Source organism: Culicoides brevitarsis, chromosome 3 (genome assembly GCF_036172545.1).
Source record: "Culicoides brevitarsis isolate CSIRO-B50_1 chromosome 3, AGI_CSIRO_Cbre_v1, whole genome shotgun sequence".
Lineage (NCBI taxonomy): Eukaryota > Metazoa > Arthropoda > Insecta > Diptera > Ceratopogonidae > Culicoides > Culicoides brevitarsis.
Genome location: NC_087087.1, coordinates 19,951,557 through 19,969,707, shown reverse-complemented (window position 1 = coordinate 19,969,707; position 18,151 = coordinate 19,951,557). Strand labels below are relative to the sequence as shown.

Below are 18,151 nucleotides of genomic sequence, written 5' to 3'. Positions count from 1 at the left end.
TAGCAGCGTTAATTAATGAATGAGTTTATCAAAGGTGAGTATCTATTTTAGTAACTATCACAAATAAATAGCATAAATTTTGTTTTTTTTTTTCCGCAACAATTTAAAAGATTTTTTGGGACAATGAAAAACCAGAATATTGTTTTGTTTTAAATACTACTTTCTTGACCTTAATTCTAAAATATATTTTTTATTTTTTCGATCATAACGACGTAAATTGGTGCTTTTTGCTTATAATTAATTTATTTATATTAGTAAATGTTTATTACATAGCTTATTTAGGTATTGTGAAATACAATATAATTTCTGCTGTAACATCAGAAGTTAATTTTTTTTTGTTTAATGCATTTGCTTATGAGCAAGTAGTGTTCCTACGACAAGTCCCATTAAGATAGGTGCAAAACCAGACACGACGTTAAGAGCTCCAGAACAATGTGTACCACGAAGATCTTCAACCCAGCCGTCAGCTTCGTCGCAAAGACAGACTTTGTATTGACTTGCTGGTTGCACTTTAGCACCAAATGCTGCCGGCTTGGTTGCATTTTCTATAGCACAAATCATTCCGTCTTCACAATTCATTAACTCCTGACACAAGTGACGTAATCCTGAAAAAGAAATGAAAAAGCAGGAAATTATTTGTCACAAGGCAAAATGAAACTCAAATATATGGTCAAAAATTTTGAAAACAAAATGGGAGAGATTGAAAATTGAAATATGTTATTCAATATAACAATATATCAGCTTAAAACTAAAAAAATAAATTATAAAATAAAACTCTCAAAGACTTTTGAAAAATAAGTTGAATAATAGGTAATAAATTTAAGACCTTAATAATTTTTTTAAATCTATTTATTTAAATTTAAGATATTAAATTTTTACTAAGACATAAATGCAGAGATTTTTTTACTTTTTTTTTTAATCGATTGAATCTTGGTGTTTTTTTTTTTATTTGTTTGTATTTATTAATATTTTCTCGCGGCATTTGTGAAAATAAAATTTTTTTATAAAACCTCAAATGAGCATATTTATGTTAAGCCTTTCAATATTATGCAAATTTTATATTTTTAATAGAATTTTACGTGCATGATATGACCGACAACAATCAAGACATGAAAATGAAATACGGTTTAGCACCAAGATCGTTTCACATGTGTAGTGGAAAAACATGAAGTTTTTTATACCTTCCTAGTTGTGAATACAAAAAAAAAAATCATATATAATTATTTTGTATACAAATGAAGTTCATGTAAAGGATCATAATAATCTAACCAATAAACTGGAAAAAGAAAAGAAAAATCAATCATCTAAGGTCTAAGGTTTTTTATTAAACATTTTCTTTATGATAAAACTCTTGTCGTGATTTTTTTTACACAACATTTCTAAGTTATTCATGTTTTTCATGTTTTAAAATTCTAAATATTTAACTTGAGTTTCCAAGGCAAACGCTAAATTACTGTGTTATTCACATTAAGCTTTTCATTTTTTTATTGTTGCTTTTTCTTTGAAAGTTTGCTTGTCGCCTTGCTCACTGTTATTATTTTTATTATTACTATTAGCTGCGGGTTAATGATGGAAAATAATGGGGTCAAAATGTTTCTTTATCGACAACTGCAAGAATACTGTTAATTATGCGCAATTTTTGACGGTTTTTGTGTTGAAAAAAGAAATAACGTGAAATAGAAAAACTTTCATGGTACTATAAGTTTAATTTTCGGAAAAAATAAAAATGGATATACCTTTATTACCAAATTTATATTGTATTTAATTTTATTTCACTTAAATATATATCAAGAAAATACAATTAAACGAATAAAAAAGAAACAAACTAATATTGCATGAAAAAATTAATTACGTACACAATTACCAACACGATTTTTAATTTATATTTCAAAATGTAAAAAATAAGGATATGCCAAAAATTTCTATTAAATCATGGTAATAAAATAACATGTATTTATTCCTACGCGAAACAAGATGTATTTTTGGAACAGCCTAACGTAGCATAAAGTTTTTTTTAATTCTCATTTATGTCAGTTTAAATTAAAAGTTCTTAATTCTGAAAAATCTTACCTTTTAGTTTAGTTTTACATTGCCCGTTGGCAGGTGGCTTATTGCTACCACAAAGGCAACGAAGTCTTCCATCAACCGGATCTTTGACACAACTCGTATTTTCGATACTAGCACAGTCAGCATGTGTAGAACAATCTTTTGCTTTTACTATTTAAAAAAATGAAATATGACGATTTATTTTGATTTACATTCATATTTTGGCACTATTTTTACAGACAAAAAAAAAAGAAAAAATGATGATTTCGAAGGAAATAAAAAAAATCCATAGCTAGATAATCAAAATTTTTGGCATGCAAAGGTACAATGTATATTTTTCCGTAACATAAACTGTAATGATGTATCGTTGGTGTATTGTTGCGTTACAGTATATTATTTTATTATATTTATCCTAGTTTAGTTTTGATTTATTACGTGTATAAATAACTGACTAAATATGTCATGAAAAGTATCGTAAAAGTCAAGGTTTTTTTTATGTTTACTACCTTTCGCTATTTCTTCAAAAAAAAAAAAAAAAGCTAAAAAATAATCGTGAAAATCAAATAATTCAGTTTGACAATTTTCGTGATAACTGCAATCCAAAATAAAATGAAAGCGTTGCTGGTTGTCATCATTAACAAACAACTGTTGTTAGTGTGGTTTCGCAAAGTTTTTGGTTTTCGTGATATTTGGCATAAAAAATTTGAGAATCAATAATATGATAGTTGTGAGTTTACATGCAAAATTAGTTTCGGTATTTTTTTGGGCTAAGCATGAAATAACATATCATGAAAACTTAATTTTTTAAGGAAGAGAATACATAAGTATTTAACAAAAATAAAAGTTTTTATAATATTTAAGTCTTATTTAGGTTACATTGAAAGCTAATCACAAAGTATTTTCCTGACGTGTAAAAATACATCCTTATATCCATGAAGGTTTCCTGTTTAATATTAATAACCAGTAAGTAGTCATTGCATGGTTTTGTTGTTCATTTTAATGTATATCAAATATACAAACGTGTGCGACAGAAGCTGCGCGATAGATATGACAATTGGACATTCTATGGTCTTGCAGGATAATCTAATGTATATGTTGCTCCTCCTCTTTCTATTCAAATTATTTTTACCTTGCTTTAATGTTACTTAAAGCAATTTAAAAAAATTAAATTAAAATACACTACTCCCTCTCTTATATCAACCTCTCATATATCAACCCTCTCATATATCAATATTTTTTCGGAGTTGACAACCTATTATATATCAATAAATACTGTCAAAATTTATATTTTATTGATACAAGAGAGGTTGTCAATTTTTTCGGTATAAAGAAAATTTTTATTTTACGAGAAAATTGTTCTTTTTTAAAGGAAATTAAGTTCTAAATATTTAAAAATCAATTTTAAAAGATGCCTATCACAAGAATATCGAGTAAAAGTCTAGATATTCCTTGAAAATCAACCCTCCCTCTCATATAGCAATTCTTCTCATATATCAACTAAGTCGTCCCCCAAAATGTTTATATGAGAGAGGGAGTAGTGTAGTTTGAAAAAAATAAATTAAAAAAATTGAGAAAATAGAAAAATATAGCAAGGTTTTCCTGAAGAATGAAAATAATGTTGGATATGAACGACCGGTTTTTGCTGGTTGATTAATTGTTATGGCTTGTAACACATAGAACACAATTACTTTTTTGAATTTTGAAAAGAAAAGAATCTCTTACTTTATAGTTACACTGAGTAATTTCATGTTATTGCATTACACTTTATTGCCTGGCACAAAATCGTTGTAGTAATTTATGAATAATGGCCTTCGTTCCTTTCATGTTTCTTGCATTTTGACTGATGGTTTTGAAAAATATTATTAGAAAAAAAAACAAAAGAAAAAATGTACACAATCATATGTTAGTTAAAAGAAAAAGCTTAATGGATTTATAGTCAAATGAATAATTATCAACACTTGAATATTTTTTCATATTGTACTTCAATCTGTAAAAAATGTACATAAATATTTTTTGAAATAAAAACACACCGATGATAAATTTAATTTTTTTTTATATTTATAAAAAAATGCACCTATACTTGGAAAATTGTTCGAAATCACGATATAATTTTGGCTTGCCAAATTTTATTTGCTTTACTTCTGAGCGTAGTAACATGTTTTTTAAAATTCATGAATTTCGTTGTTTATTGTCATCACCAGAAGGTGACATTGAAACAAGTTCTTGAAACCGTAGTAACTTGATAAAATGCAGAAATTTTGTATTTTCAATTCGACTTTATAAAATTCAAAATTCTTATGTAAAAGATCTTCACTGTTTTATTTTGCAGATAATTTTAATGGACATGACGAAAAGTTTATGTACACATATCCGGTGAGGAAATTACGTTCCTTATAAAAGTTCTTTAGCTAATAAAATAATATAAAGCTACGTTTTTGCAAGCATTCACATATGTCAAAGGTCACTTGTCATATCAGAAAATCTTTCAGAGTGCGATACACAAAACTAATGGTGTTTTTTCTTTCAATATCATGCTTAGCCAACTAAATTTAACCACCACCTACACCTATTTCTTGTATAAAAGGTAGTACTTTGTGTGCTTGTTCCCCCTAGTGTGCCAAATGTTTTTAATTTTGTGTCTGAATCGGGCTTGGAATCAGTTTCTGTTTGCGGCTTGACTTTTCCGAATGTCGATAATTTTTGGGAACATGTTTGAGTTATCAAAATCACAAAAGTGTATAAGAGAACTACATATTTCTTTTCCATCTTATATCCCTTAGAAATGTTATGTATTTCAAAAACAAATCAATTTTCCGATTAGATATTGTTTTTTCTTGGCAAAAAATTTATTCTCAACGTTTCAAATAAAAAACAACGTTTAGCCGGCAAAGCCTTAACAAAAACTAAATAAAATACCAAACAACTTGGTTATTTTTGACATGATAGTTGTAACAACATTTGAAATCCTTTATAGGTTATTATTTGTCTATTTATGTTTATCTGTTTATTCGTACCAGATTCTAATACGATTTGCATGTTCAATTCATAGAAGCTAGCATGAAAAAATCGAAAACATTCAAAGTACACGAATACAATGATATACACAAATTTTTGTAAGAAATAATTTCTTTTCAAGCCAATTAAATTTTTTATAAAAAAAACATCGCACTAAATTAAATTATTATTCATGCTTTTCAAAAATATGTAAGATTTCTTCTTCCGACTCTGCCGTTAAAGATAATGGCAATTTTTTTAGAAACTTTGTGGAAGCAAGAACTTTGTGGAAGCAAAAGTTCAAGGTTTCAATATGTTTTATGTATTATGTATGTATGTATATTTATATTATTTTAATACTAAAATAACATACTATCAACAATAGATTTCACAGTAGTAGTAATCTCATCTTCTTGCTTTTTCGCCAGCTTGCTACCAAAAGCGGTTAGTTTTTGTCCCGAGCACTCCCGTAAAAGCAAAACCACACAAAATATTATGTTTAAAGCACATTTATTCATTTTTTAACCTTCAATAATAAAATCAAATTCAAGAATAACGAAAAAACAAACTTTGCATTTTAAATATCTGGAATAAACTGGCTTAACAAACAACTAGCAACAAAATAACAATTTAGATTTTTAAAGTGTTTTTTACATTTTTGTGAAATTTTAACCCTAAAGTTTGTCTATATCCGTGGAAAAAATGTTAAAAAAGCGCTTAAATGTTGTATTTAATCTTTATATCTCTTTTTTTACTAAAAACAAGTTTGTTAAATTTATTGATTAAATTTTTTGCAATATGGCAGGTGCATGAAAGTTTAAAAATAAACGTATAAAAAACAAAAATATATATATTTGATCCGATTAATATTCAAAACTTTTGTGTGAATATTAAATAAAAAGTCAAAGGTTTGTCAACAATACTAATAAGAATATAAGAATTATTAATATTTGAACGTTCTAAATTATATGCATTATCTCAAAGCACTTACTTGGAGGAGGTGGTGTTGGATTGTTTAAATTTGGATTTGTTTTTCCAAACGTTGTTAATGCTGTTGAACTCACACCAAAGAGAACGATAAATACAACAAATAACATTGTGAGACTTCCACATTGTGTGAATCGTTTTAGTGGTGGTGTTGCCATTATTTTATTATTTATTATTAGATGATGACGATAATAAGACTGGCAAAAATTTCACTATATTTTTCCAACTATCTGATTGTTGATTTATGGATTATTTATTATTATTAATCTCGATAATTTATATTCTTATTATGTAAAATATATTTATGATTAATTTGTCACACCAATTAATACTCCGGAAATTAACAAATGTCAGTAATTTTCCAAAATAATTGTTGATTTAATTTTTTTTTTTTATTGTAGCTTTTATCGAAGATTAGAATCCTTAATTTAAGCGCAAATTTCTTTTTTGCGTTTTTTCATTCAAGCACTTTACTATTGTATGTACTAATATTTCTTGATAAAATATTTTGATTTAATTGAAATTTATGTACAACTGTTTCGCGCGAATTCCCCTTACAAACTGTTGAAGCAATACCAGAAAATAAAACATTTTATTTAGTAAGCAATAGGTGGTGGAAAATTTCACATTTACTTTAACACATTCCCATACATTCTACATGCTACTGTTGCGCAAAAAACACAAAAAATGTGCGCACTTATAGTGAGTTCCTTTTTAAATTATTGATATTAGTTAACACGTTCAGTTAGTCTTGGTTTTGTTATTAAACAGATTTTTTTTATTTTATAATTATTGACAAAAAAAAAGCATGTTGTAATCTGTAATGTAAGAATCTATGCATATATAAGATCACGTGACCAAATTTAGTACAACAATGTATATTTCGGGAAATTTTTGTTATTCAAATTTTAAAATAAATAGATAAACTATTGTTTAATTTGGATATTAAAAAATAACAAATAAAAATTTTTTTTTTCACTTTCCCTCCCCTTACTAAAATCCTAATAAAACAAAAAATTGAAATATTAAATTTATTCGGCTTACCTATGTATCTAGCGAATCAACGTTCATTGTATTGTATGTAGCCTTATTTATTGTCTCGCCGCTACTTGTGCACCACTGTGTTAAAGAAGAAGCGCTGTTTTGACCATTACTAATTTCATTCCTTACCTTGATTGCTACAATCAATGGCCTAATAAACTCTGCTAAATATAATCATAATAATAAAGTGGTTTTTTAATCTAATTTGAATTGCAAATTACTTTCCTTTGATAGCACAATAACTTTCATTACTTCGTAGTTCTGCTATTCAGGTTCGACAATTAATTGCTTATTTGCACGAATGAAAGCACGTGATTTAAAATACCTCAAATGTTTTCAAATGAACAGACTATCATTTTGCTATTATATTTTAAATATATATCATGAAAAAAAAAACAATTTTAGAAATTCAGCAAAAAAAACTGATAGAAACTCATAGAAATACGATTAAGCTTTTTGTTTCTTTTTAATCTCGTGTAAGTAAATGCTGCGTCTATTTATTATCATAGTTTCAGATAGCATGGGAGTGATATGCGCACAGTATATTCAAGAAAATTAAACTATTATTTAGGTCAGTTTTTCTAATATTAAACAAAATATCTCTTTTATTTTTTGACAATTAAAAAAATTGTTCGATTCATCGGGAAACATCGAAAATCATTAAAATATTTCATAAAAGTTTAAAATTTTCATCAAAAAACATATTTATGACCGAAAAAATATCACAGAAAAAAATCATGATGGAAGCGATGAGTGATCTTGAATGCACCCAATATCTCTTTTATTTTTTGACAATTAAAAAAATAATAAAGAAGTATCTTAAACCACATTAATGTAATTATGAGAAAAAACTTAAGTTAAATTAAGTTAAGGTTAAATTATTATTTTTTCTGTTTTTTCGAAAAAAATATTTTGATTCTATTTAGTAAGCCAAATAAATAATTGATCAAAAAAAATAATAATAATAAATAAATAAGTAATGAGTATTAAATTTTCACCGTCACATTTACTTTCTTTTACTCGTTAATGTGTGACGTCACTTGTTGAGACGAATCGTGACGCCTTTGCAATGACGCGTTACCATTTTTTTTTCATTTACCTTTGTTATGATTTCCTTCGTATATATTATAAAAACCAACTATACCCACCTCAAACATAAAAACGTGATTTTTTGATAATAATCATGCAATTTATTATTATGATTCTCAATGTAATTTTACACTATACTATTAAGTATGTGTATTGTAAGAAAAATAAAACAAATGGAAAATTGTACCAATGTAAATGAATGATCTAGAATTTCCTGTTTTTGCTAAGTTAGCATTTCGATTTTTCTTTTTTCAAACTTGACAGAAAGCTCTTTAAAAACATTTTTTTGTTGTGACAAAAGCTTACATGGATTTTCATTAATTACAGGCTATTTTTATGAATTTACAGAAAGAAAGTAGTAATTTTTGAATAAATACAACAGTAATTAAGGTATGAACACGTGCGGTTTCTGTCTGAAGCTTTTTTTCTGTATAATTGTTTGTATCGTGACTTCAGTGAGTTCCGGCTTCTTTTATATATTATAAGGAATTGTAATTAACCTTTTTTTGTACATTTTTTGACATTTTTAAACAAACTTTAATTACATTACTGGATTATTAAAGTTAGACATAATTATAGGAACTTGTGTGGCATGTTATTTACTCAGAAGATTTTTCATTACACAATATTAAAAAAAAAAAAATATTTTTGTTGACTGTGTACTTGATATTTTTTGGTCATTAACTATTTTTAAGTTTTTCCCTTTGTTGGTTTCACTTTTTGTGTGCGGGGATCTTTTTGTAGCAAAAGAGAATCCGAAGTTGCACCGTGCTCCCTGTCGAATTCTCTATAGTCTTCAATGAGAGTTGCAACACTTTCACGCGCTTCTTCAAAATATGAAGTTTCTAATCCTTAAGAAAAAACATTTAATTTCCTATTCTTATTTGAAATAACCTTACCTTCCGCTAAGAAGTGATGTAAAAACGCTTTTTTTGAGAAGAGCAAGTCAAATTTTTGTAGCAATCGTAGCCATACTCCTTGAATGGCCGTGTTATTTGACAACATACATACTGCTTTATTGGAATGTGCCAAATCTCCTCCTGGCACACACATTGGCGGTTGACTGTTTATGCCAATTTTGAAACTAGTTGGACTCCAGTCTACAAACATATCTTTACGGGATTCCTTGATTTCTTGTATGGTTTTGTTGATTTCCATGCCACAAATATCACCGCGATACAACATGCAACAACTCATATATTTTCCAATCTTAGGATCACACTTCACAAGATGATTACGGAAATCAAATGCTTGATTGGTGATTTGCATGGTTGAAAGATTGTCATAATTCGATCCAGTGAGACGTGGTAAAAGAGGAGCATACGAAACAGTGGGAAAATGAATACGTTGAAAAGGCACTAAATTGGTTTGAAACTCTGCAAGATCAACATTCATGTCACCAGAGAATCGAAGAGATGATGTGATACATGACACTGCCTATGAAGGAATACAATGAAAGAGTTTTAAATATTTTTAAAAATTTCTTACTTGCGCAATAATACGATTCAGATTGAAATAATTGATGTTTGTGAGACCTAGTTTCTTGCCACAAATATCATATAATGCTTCATTATCCAACAAAGTCGAACAGTTCACTGTGTCCATTCCGCTATACACACCTAAGGTTCCATTATAGGGCTCCACAATGACGGGTGAAATTCTAAAACACGGAAAATATTTCATAAACTGAAAAAAAAACAAGTAAAGAAAATACTTTGGAGACGGAAACACATCAAATTCAAGTCTTGGAACTTTTTCATAATCTTCTTTTAATTTTTCCAGGATTAAACTTCCAAATCCCGACCCGGTACCGCCACCCAGTGACCTGAACAACAAAAATCCCTGTAAAGAATTGCAATTTTCTGCCATTATTTTTATGCGGTCCATCATGCAATCGATACAATCCATCCCGCGTGTCATTTTTCCTTTGGCAAAGTTGCTTGAGGCATCTTCTTGTCCCAACACCATGCTATTTGTGGAGAATAGTTTTCGGTAGCTACCAAGCCGTATCTCATCTTAAAAAAATATTTCACGAATATCAAAATATTTAAAATTTTTGTTAAATTACCAATTACACTTGCTTCAAGATCGATAAAGAGCACTCGTGGTGTTACATTACCAGTTTTGTTTACGTTGAAAAAGGCATTCATGTCTTCTCCGCAGGAATCAATTTGGTACAACGTGCCATCCGGATATATACCATGCTCTAAACAGTAGAGCTGCCAACAGGAATAGCCAATTTGATTGCCAGACTGGCCGATATGGATTTGGATCACTTCTCGCTAAGTACATTCACGTTGTGAATTTAATAATTTTATAAAAATTTAACTTACATTTTTTGCCATTGTCTTAAAATTTTAATTTCACTGAAATTTTGTAATCTTGTTTGAAATTCAAATACAATTTTTTTGACACTTGAGTTCTTGATTTCTATGATCAATACTGAAACTACTTAAAAGATTTTATCAATATTCTCACTATAGTTATTACCGGTAGGTATCATGCAACAAACACCTTCATTATTTTATAGTTTTAAGCCAAAACAACAAGAACTGAATAAATTTAATTACCAGTCAGCAATAATGGTCATAAAAAAGGTAAGTCAGAGGGTATGTGTCAAATTGTTGAAGTTTAGCAACACAAAAAAAAATCGACAACCTAAACGGCTTCGTCCGACAAAAATCACGATATACATAATTATAAAGAGATGATAACAACATGAAAGCTTTAAAAGTGTAACAATAACAAAAGTAGCAATAACACTAATGTAAGCTGAGCCTAGGAGACTAGGTGCCAAAAATACTTTCTTCTAATTTTTAGGTATACGTTTTAGTAGCTTTGTCACGCAATTTTCCTGTTACTTGTGTCAAAAAATAAAGGTAATTAATGTTAGTATTGACATTTTTCTTTAGAAACATGTGAAGTAAATTTTGAAATGGTGACTTTCATTAAAATTCAAATTTGAGATTATTTAATAGGTAATACAATTTTGCAAAAAGGAACGGTAAAAATGTTTAAAAAAAGTACCTAAACCAGGTTGAAAGGTGCAAAGTTTACACTCACGTTCAAAACCTTAAGTAGTAATTTTCATTATCAAGATAAATATTATTTGGTATCTACGTATTTTTTTTTTGAGAAATAGAAAGTTTTACCAACCTATTATGTATGATGGTTAGCAAAAGTAGAAAAATGTTTTCTATGACGTAAAGTTCATCTGACGTCATACCTTTTATGTTTTTGTTCTATATTCAACTATCAGGTGTTTTCAAAAAAAAAAAAAAAAAGATACAAACCATTAAATAAGGTACATTTGAGCAATCTTTTTCTTTTAATTTCATCGTCATTCAATCGTCTAGGAAGGTATTCTTGATAGTTATACTTTAAGGTAAATTGAAGCAATGCATTTTTCAATAAAAGCCTGCATATAAATAGTATTCGTTAACCTTTTGAAAGGTCTTCACTTCTCTTCTTCAAATTGATATTATGAACGTAACATGCAGTTTTTACAGCATAAGCTCGATCGTAAGTATGTATATATTTTCGATAAATTCAATACCTACATGTGTATAAAATTATAAATATATTCACTTTAATATCAATGAAGTTTTTATGTTTCAAAACACATTTAAACAATTTTGATGTTTTATTTCATGTTGTAATATTCATGATTCACTTTTAGTGGTATTTCATGATGAATAGAAAACATAAAACTAAAATTGAATTTTTTTTGGTGTTTTGACTAAAATTCACCTTAAAAATTTCTAGCAAAATTGACCAACGTATAAGGAAGTTAAATAAATACATTAGTTGAAATGCAAAAGATTTTTTGTTCTTAACTGTAGTTGTCTAAGGTATACAACCTCAGATGATATAGAATAAAATATGTATAAATTAAAATAGTGTTTAGCTTTTTATTATTTTTTTTGTTTATTTATTATAAAGATTGCTTTTCTAAAAATTTATTTATCATAAATTATGTTAGCACTTTTATCTCTCGATATATATGTAGTTAACATATTTTAACAAAGCAAAAATAATTTACATATTGCATGTATTGTGTCAAAAATCAATTCGTCAAATTGAAAGATAAAAAAGTTGAGCAGAATCAATCCATTTAAATAATATCTACGGGTAGTATGCTTCTTTTAGCGCCGAGCCTGTTAGTAACATAGCAGATGCGAACAATGTTAAAGTTATAACTTTTAGTGGGCTAGGGCGGTTGGAAGAATCTAGAAGAAAGAAAATAAGGAAAAAATACATATTTATAGTTTTAATTTCGTAAGGTGTCATGTCAATTTGGAGGAAAGCATTTATCACATTAGATAACAAAACAGTTCACGTGATTTGTCACCATTAAAATTTCTTTTTAGATTTTAACAAAGAATAAATAATTGTTTTACACATACATAAAGCAGGAACTTGTTCCTTCACATTTCAGCATCACACATAATGAATGTATAAAAGAAAAACACGAAAACAACTTTGCATGACACTAAATCAAGACGCTTTCAGGGAAATATTGTAACAAAAAAATTGCTTACTTTTGGTTGGTTTAGGTTTAATGCATGCTTGAGCTTCCAAGTCTGTTGTTGTATTAACTTTGCATTTACATTGACTGTTTCTGCACTCGACAGTATCGGGCTCTGAAGTAACAAAGCATTGACTAGATCGCTCGCAGGGAGCATCTAAGGGAGTCTTTTCATAACATCTGTCATCCTTATGATGATGTATAATATCACATTTACATGTCCTGTTTATGCACTTTCCCATTTCACCCAACAATGGTGTGCATTGGTCATCTGTCTTGCAATCATCTTCGTATTTTGTAGCTAAATATTTAATTAATAAATTTTTAGAAAAGTTAGCGGAGATGAAAAAAATAATTAATTACATAATACCTTTTTTCAAACATTGTCCATCTGCATGAACGAACTGTTTCTTGCATGTACAATACTTTTTTTCATCCATCGAAAATCTCGTACTTCTTTTTTCATTTGTTACTTTTACACATTCTGAATTTTCTTGTACACAATCCTCAGACTCCTTGCATTCTGCTCCGATTGCGGGCATGCACTTTCCGTCATTTTCCAAATAATTGTCTTTGCAAACACAAGATTTCTGTTCATTACACCTTGTATTGGGCACTGAGCACATGCTATCAATTTCACAGTACTCTCCAACGCCTTCTTTCATCTCGCACAACTCTTTTTCCTTGTTGTAAGTCGCATACGCATGACACTGACAAGTTTTTGGCGTAATTTTAGAGCAAAAAGCAGCTCCATAAACGGAACATTGTTCATTATACACACATGATCCTTCGAACCCGGTTGTTGCTGAAAAATATTCACAATCAAGTATTTAATTGTTGGAAATAATGTTTGACTTACGTTTGACACACATACGCATATTAGGACCGTAAAATGTGTTATAAGGACAAAGACAACGCTTATTTTCAAAACGTCCTTTAAATGGACAAAAACTTTCGTCTTGTGCTTCCTCACCCAGTTCTGGCATACATTGGCTATCTTTTTCATAATAACCATATTGACAATGACAAAGTGCTTTGCGACATATTGAATGGGTAAGACCAGGACAAGGTTCTCCTTCGCTTGTGCAAGGGTCACCAACTTAAAAAAAAACACATAAAAGGATTAAAAAATAATGATACTTGTCGTTCCAAGCATACTTACATTGCGTGCTCTCGTCGCGCATTGATGACTCATAACTAGACAAGGAGTTTTTGTTATTGCTATCACTTGTTAATGTACTAACTGTACGTAAAGGCTTATAATTAATATCGTCACTGGGATTGTCATCTTTAAAGCTATTTAAACTAATTTGCGTTCCGATATCTCTCAAGTTGGTTTTGCTACTTGAAATGCCGGATGACGGGCTATTGTCACAAGTAGACGTGCCATTGATTACACACTTTTGCTTTTCACACACTAACGACAATTCTTTACTTTGACAGTCACTTTGAACCAAACATGGTTCGCACGGCTCTAAATAAATAACACAACGTTATTAAGTAGATGGCATTGTGTTGTGGAACGAGAAACGACTTACTTGTAGACAGTCGACGACACACATTGTTTGACCGTTTGTAAAATCCTTCTGCACATTCACAAGTCCTCTCTTTGCACACTACACTTTCGCGATCCCCACTAAATTCACAGTCGATCGTCTGAAAATAGACATAAGTCTTAAAATGATAAAAAAAAACACAATGAGCATATTATCCCACTTCACTACAAGCTGAATGTAAGTGCGCTAATTTTCGGCATTTGCCTCGGGCGTAAGTATATCCTTCGGCACAGCCGCATTTTCCATTTTCACATGTGGCACCGGAAAGCTGTAATGAAATAAATTTTAGCTAAAATTTTTACACAATGCACTTTGGATTACCATATGAGAACACTGAACACTCTCCGTGCAGGCTACACCAAAGCCAGACTCTTTAAGGCATTGAGTAACGTCTGTTGAAAAAACGTATCCAGCTGGACAGTAACAATAAAAGTATTCACTACACTTTGCATTTGCCACAACACTACTGCAATCCTCTTGGAATCTGCACGGCCACAAGACGCTATCAACTCCTGGAAATAAAATTAACAGAGCTTATAAATACAATTTTATGCTTAGATTATCGATTGTATCGACAAATAACACTGACCGACACGATGATCATTATATCTTAAAATTCTAACTGCTTATTTCTATAAGTCACCGTTCGGGATAGTTTGTCTTCTCGAATTTAAGGGTACTTAACAGAAAAGAATTTTCAAAAGTTTGTATTTAGAGGTCCGTAGCTTTAAATTAAAAACTTGATGCGATAAAGTGCAATATGAACTCTCTTTGCCGGCAAGCATTTTCTCAAAAAAGCATTTTCTCCTTTCAAATCATATAAAATCCACACAAATCCAGGATAAAGACCTCCAAGCTTATAACTGGGCTGGAAACGTCAGTCAGAATTTTTTGACAGTGGTCATCGCGTTGGTCAGTGTTATATAGACATAGACAGAAACAAGTTATGCAATATTAAGGAAAATACAAATAAAGTACTACTATATGACGTCATATTTTGTATCAATTCATCAGTGTTTTATCGTTCAATCAATCAGTTAGTTAGTCACGTTTAACGAATACTTTTTCATATAAGTACGAATCAAAATATGTTTTATTAGAAGTAGGTATGACAGATTTCCCTTTCATCTATTCATTTTATACCTAATATTTATATGAATACGATAAAATAAACCCACACAAGCATAAAGAAAAGTCAGGTGCGGAACAAAAGTTTTTCCTGAAAAAATATGTATTATAGATTTTAAATGTGTTTTTGTAAAATAACTCGGTAACGCAAGTAAACCTTTTTCATTGTGTTAGTTATATATAGCTATTTTTCGTATGTATGTAGTATGAATGTAAATGATTAAGTAGTTTTTTGGTATATTGACCAAGTAAGAATTTCATTTTTTTTTTGTAGGTACATTTTCATTATCTGTTTGTTATTGTATGGTCGCCATTGGTCACTGTAAGGGTAGTAATTTGTGTGATAATGTTTTGTGATAGTGACAGTTGATATCGGTTGTCACGGTCAACTGGAGCTTTGTCTTCAATTTTACAACTTTATCAAATTATCTTTGAATAATGAGCATGAACGTTTTTTACAGCTTTCATGGTTTGTACAAAACTATATACTTGTTTTTAATTTTAATTTTAAATACGTAGTATACAAATATTCAATATAACTCTTATTCTAAGAATAACATTGGACAGGTTCTTTTATTCGATTTGAATAAAGTTTACATATCATGAATAGTTACCAAGAGAATGGTGGTAATCAATTGCTGGCAAAAGACATGGCTGATGTGTAGAATAAGTTTGTTTGCAAAATTTTCGACAGAATTTCTTATGTTTAAAATGTGGAAAGTAACCAAAAAGATATCGATGTGTATGGCCTGAAGAACAATGCAATTCACTCCAGCTATTTTTTAATATGTTTGACTGTGAACACTTATTCGCAAAAACACCGTGGAATCGCACTTGCTTTTTCGACATAAAACCACTTGGTCGACAACTGCCTATATTAAAACATAGTTGCTCACTAAACAATAACGTGTCATACTATTGGGTCAGCTAGCAGTGCTCCATTATGCTACAACTTGATACTACATTAAGACTGCTATTTTATTGTCGCTATTTGTGTATTAGTTACTATCGTGATAGTGACGACGAACTAGTGTGAGTGTCTGAGTTTCCATCACAAATACATTAAGGTTGGAAAATTTTCAATCTTGATGTCATACCTCATATGCTTGGTAGTATGGTTATCACAATTGCACTACACTCTCTTTCTTTTGTATGTACATGTGTTTTTTCTCTAAGGCGACTACACTTAATCATTTGACTTTTTGTTATTCCCCCTTCGATTTTGATAAAAATTAAATGAAAAACTGATTTATTTAAAAAATATATATATATATAGTTTACATAAAATTCACACAAAAAATATCAAATCGACAAATTTAGATGACTTTTGTAAGTCACGTGACCAAAATTAATATTTTAGAAATGTCTTTTTCCATTTTTACTGAAAAATTTGCAGAAAAAACAATCAAAAATCATTTAATGTAAATATATGAAAACAAAATTATCATTCTCGACCCCCTCCCCCATGAAAAATTGTGGTGCAACAAAAGGTTATGTTTAATCGCCTAAGTAGATTTATACATACGGATATTTTAATTATCTTTTATTTCGTTAAAAAAATGTTTTCGTTCTACATATATAATTTTTTTTACCGCTTAGAACATTTTTAAGTATACTTTTTCTATGGTTTCTGTTTTACGATAGAAAACAGTGTGTTTCAATATCGTGAAAACATACATGATAATAGTGAATTTGATTAGATATACAGAAATTTCATTCACTGCAAAAATCGCCCTACTAATGTGGGGAATCGAATTCTTAATGTTAGATTTTGTACGAATTACACTGTACCTTTAAATATTTTATTACATTTTGCAATAAAACTAAATTTTTGATCAAATAAGTTATGTTTGAAAATATGAGAAAATTAAGAAATGATTTGTAGTTTTCCAATAAAGTCTATAAACATTTTAATCAAATATTTTGAAGGTATATTATTTATTTATTAAACACCAAATAGTTTTTTTTTCAAGGACGATATGTTACAGTCCTATTGGTTGACGTCTATTTTTATCCATACTTTATTTTACATTTATTATTCATGGGTTTCGAGGTCATAATTGACATTCAGTTTGTTATCACTTAGAGACTTAGATTAATAGTTTCACGTGTGTCAACGAAATGTATGTGATAATTTACGATATGAATAAGACTAATATCTAAGCTTTTAAGTTATATTTTTAATTTGCAGCAATAATATCATTTTAAAAATTATCTATTTAAAAATTGTATATTCGTAGTATCTCACAGAAACTTTATCAGAAATATTTTAAAAATAATTAAATATGTACAATAAAACACTCTTATCGATTAATTGAAGACCACCTGGACATGAATCATCTATTTTTTTTTTAATTTTTATAAATCAATTATATTTATAGTTTTTTTCCGCTCATAATATTTTTCAAAAATTTTTTATTATCTTATTTTTTACATACCGACTGCGAGACCAATTAATATCGCCAAAATTAAATTTGGAAACATTTTTTTCAAAGAACAACCCAGTTCTTTATTTATTTAAACCTAATTTTAAACTGATCATATATTATTATCATCCATTGTGTATGACCAAATTGAAATTATCTTATCAACAAAATTTGTTCCTAATAGACACTTAGTATTTCAAATAAAATTTAAAAAAAAAACGTTTCTTACTTTTGTTATATTGGTTAGAGTAGCAAAAGAGTTTTGGTTGTACAACATCTAATGTTATGAAAAATATTATTAACACGAAAAATGAGAGATGATGCATATCTGACATTTTTAATCACTGTTGATTTTT

General features: G+C 28.9%; 3 protein-coding genes across 3 annotated transcripts; all 3 read right to left on the bottom strand.

Annotated features, from left to right (window-relative positions):
- Positions 1-312: 312 nt before the first annotated feature.
- Positions 313-6,249, bottom strand: LOC134835618 (uncharacterized). Its single transcript, XM_063850516.1, has 3 exons — positions 6,032-6,249; positions 2,071-2,217; positions 313-605 (listed from the first exon to the last, which is right to left on the bottom strand). The coding sequence occupies exons 1-3, from the start codon at positions 6,183-6,185 to the stop codon at positions 340-342; spliced, it is 567 nt and encodes a 188-aa protein (XP_063706586.1). The 5' UTR covers positions 6,186-6,249; the 3' UTR covers positions 313-339.
- Positions 6,250-8,847: 2,598 nt separating this feature from the next.
- LOC134835291 (tubulin alpha-3 chain-like) lies at positions 8,848-10,502 on the bottom strand. The gene is made up of 6 exons (XM_063850162.1): positions 10,491-10,502; positions 10,226-10,439; positions 9,872-10,172; positions 9,646-9,817; positions 9,057-9,594; positions 8,848-9,008 (listed from the first exon to the last, which is right to left on the bottom strand). The coding sequence occupies exons 1-6, from the start codon at positions 10,500-10,502 to the stop codon at positions 8,848-8,850; spliced, it is 1,398 nt and encodes a 465-aa protein (XP_063706232.1).
- A 1,607-nt stretch (positions 10,503-12,109) lies between these two features.
- Positions 12,110-17,878, bottom strand: LOC134833107 (rh5-interacting protein-like). The gene is made up of 9 exons (XM_063847310.1): positions 17,808-17,878; positions 14,563-14,753; positions 14,402-14,509; positions 14,224-14,341; positions 13,848-14,159; positions 13,545-13,784; positions 13,056-13,490; positions 12,699-12,986; positions 12,110-12,386 (listed from the first exon to the last, which is right to left on the bottom strand). The coding sequence occupies exons 1-9, from the start codon at positions 17,851-17,853 to the stop codon at positions 12,283-12,285; spliced, it is 1,842 nt and encodes a 613-aa protein (XP_063703380.1). The 5' UTR covers positions 17,854-17,878; the 3' UTR covers positions 12,110-12,282.
- Positions 17,879-18,151: the final 273 nt, after the last annotated feature.

What these genes read in the sequence shown, in the direction of transcription:
- LOC134833107 (XM_063847310.1), bottom strand. Translation starts at nt 17,853, where the DNA reads ATGTTTCCAAATTTAATTTTGGCGATATTAATTGGTCTCGCAGTCG. An exon ending in GTGTTCAGTGTTCTCATATG is followed by an intron (nt 14,510 to 14,562) that starts GTAATCCAAAGT and finishes ATTTCATTACAG; the next exon opens with CTTTCCGGTGCCACATGTGA. An exon ending in TATGCGTATGTGTGTCAAAC is followed by an intron (nt 13,491 to 13,544) that starts GTAAGTCAAACA and finishes AATATTTTTCAG; the next exon opens with CAACAACCGGGTTCGAAGGA.
- LOC134835618 (XM_063850516.1), bottom strand. Translation starts at nt 6,185, where the DNA reads ATGGCAACACCACCACTAAAACGATTCACACAATGTGGAAGTCTCACA. An exon ending in TCCAACACCACCTCCTCCAA is followed by an intron (nt 2,218 to 6,031) that starts GTAAGTGCTTTG and finishes TTTTTTAAATAG; the next exon opens with TAAAAGCAAAAGATTGTTCT. An exon ending in ATGTAAAACTAAACTAAAAG is followed by an intron (nt 606 to 2,070) that starts GTAAGATTTTTC and finishes TTTCTTTTTCAG; the next exon opens with GATTACGTCACTTGTGTCAG.
- LOC134835291 (XM_063850162.1), bottom strand. An exon ending in TCTTGAAGCAAGTGTAATTG is followed by an intron (nt 10,173 to 10,225) that starts GTAATTTAACAA and finishes TATTTTTTTAAG; the next exon opens with ATGAGATACGGCTTGGTAGC. An exon ending in ACATCACTTCTTAGCGGAAG is followed by an intron (nt 9,009 to 9,056) that starts GTAAGGTTATTT and finishes TTTTTTCTTAAG; the next exon opens with GATTAGAAACTTCATATTTT.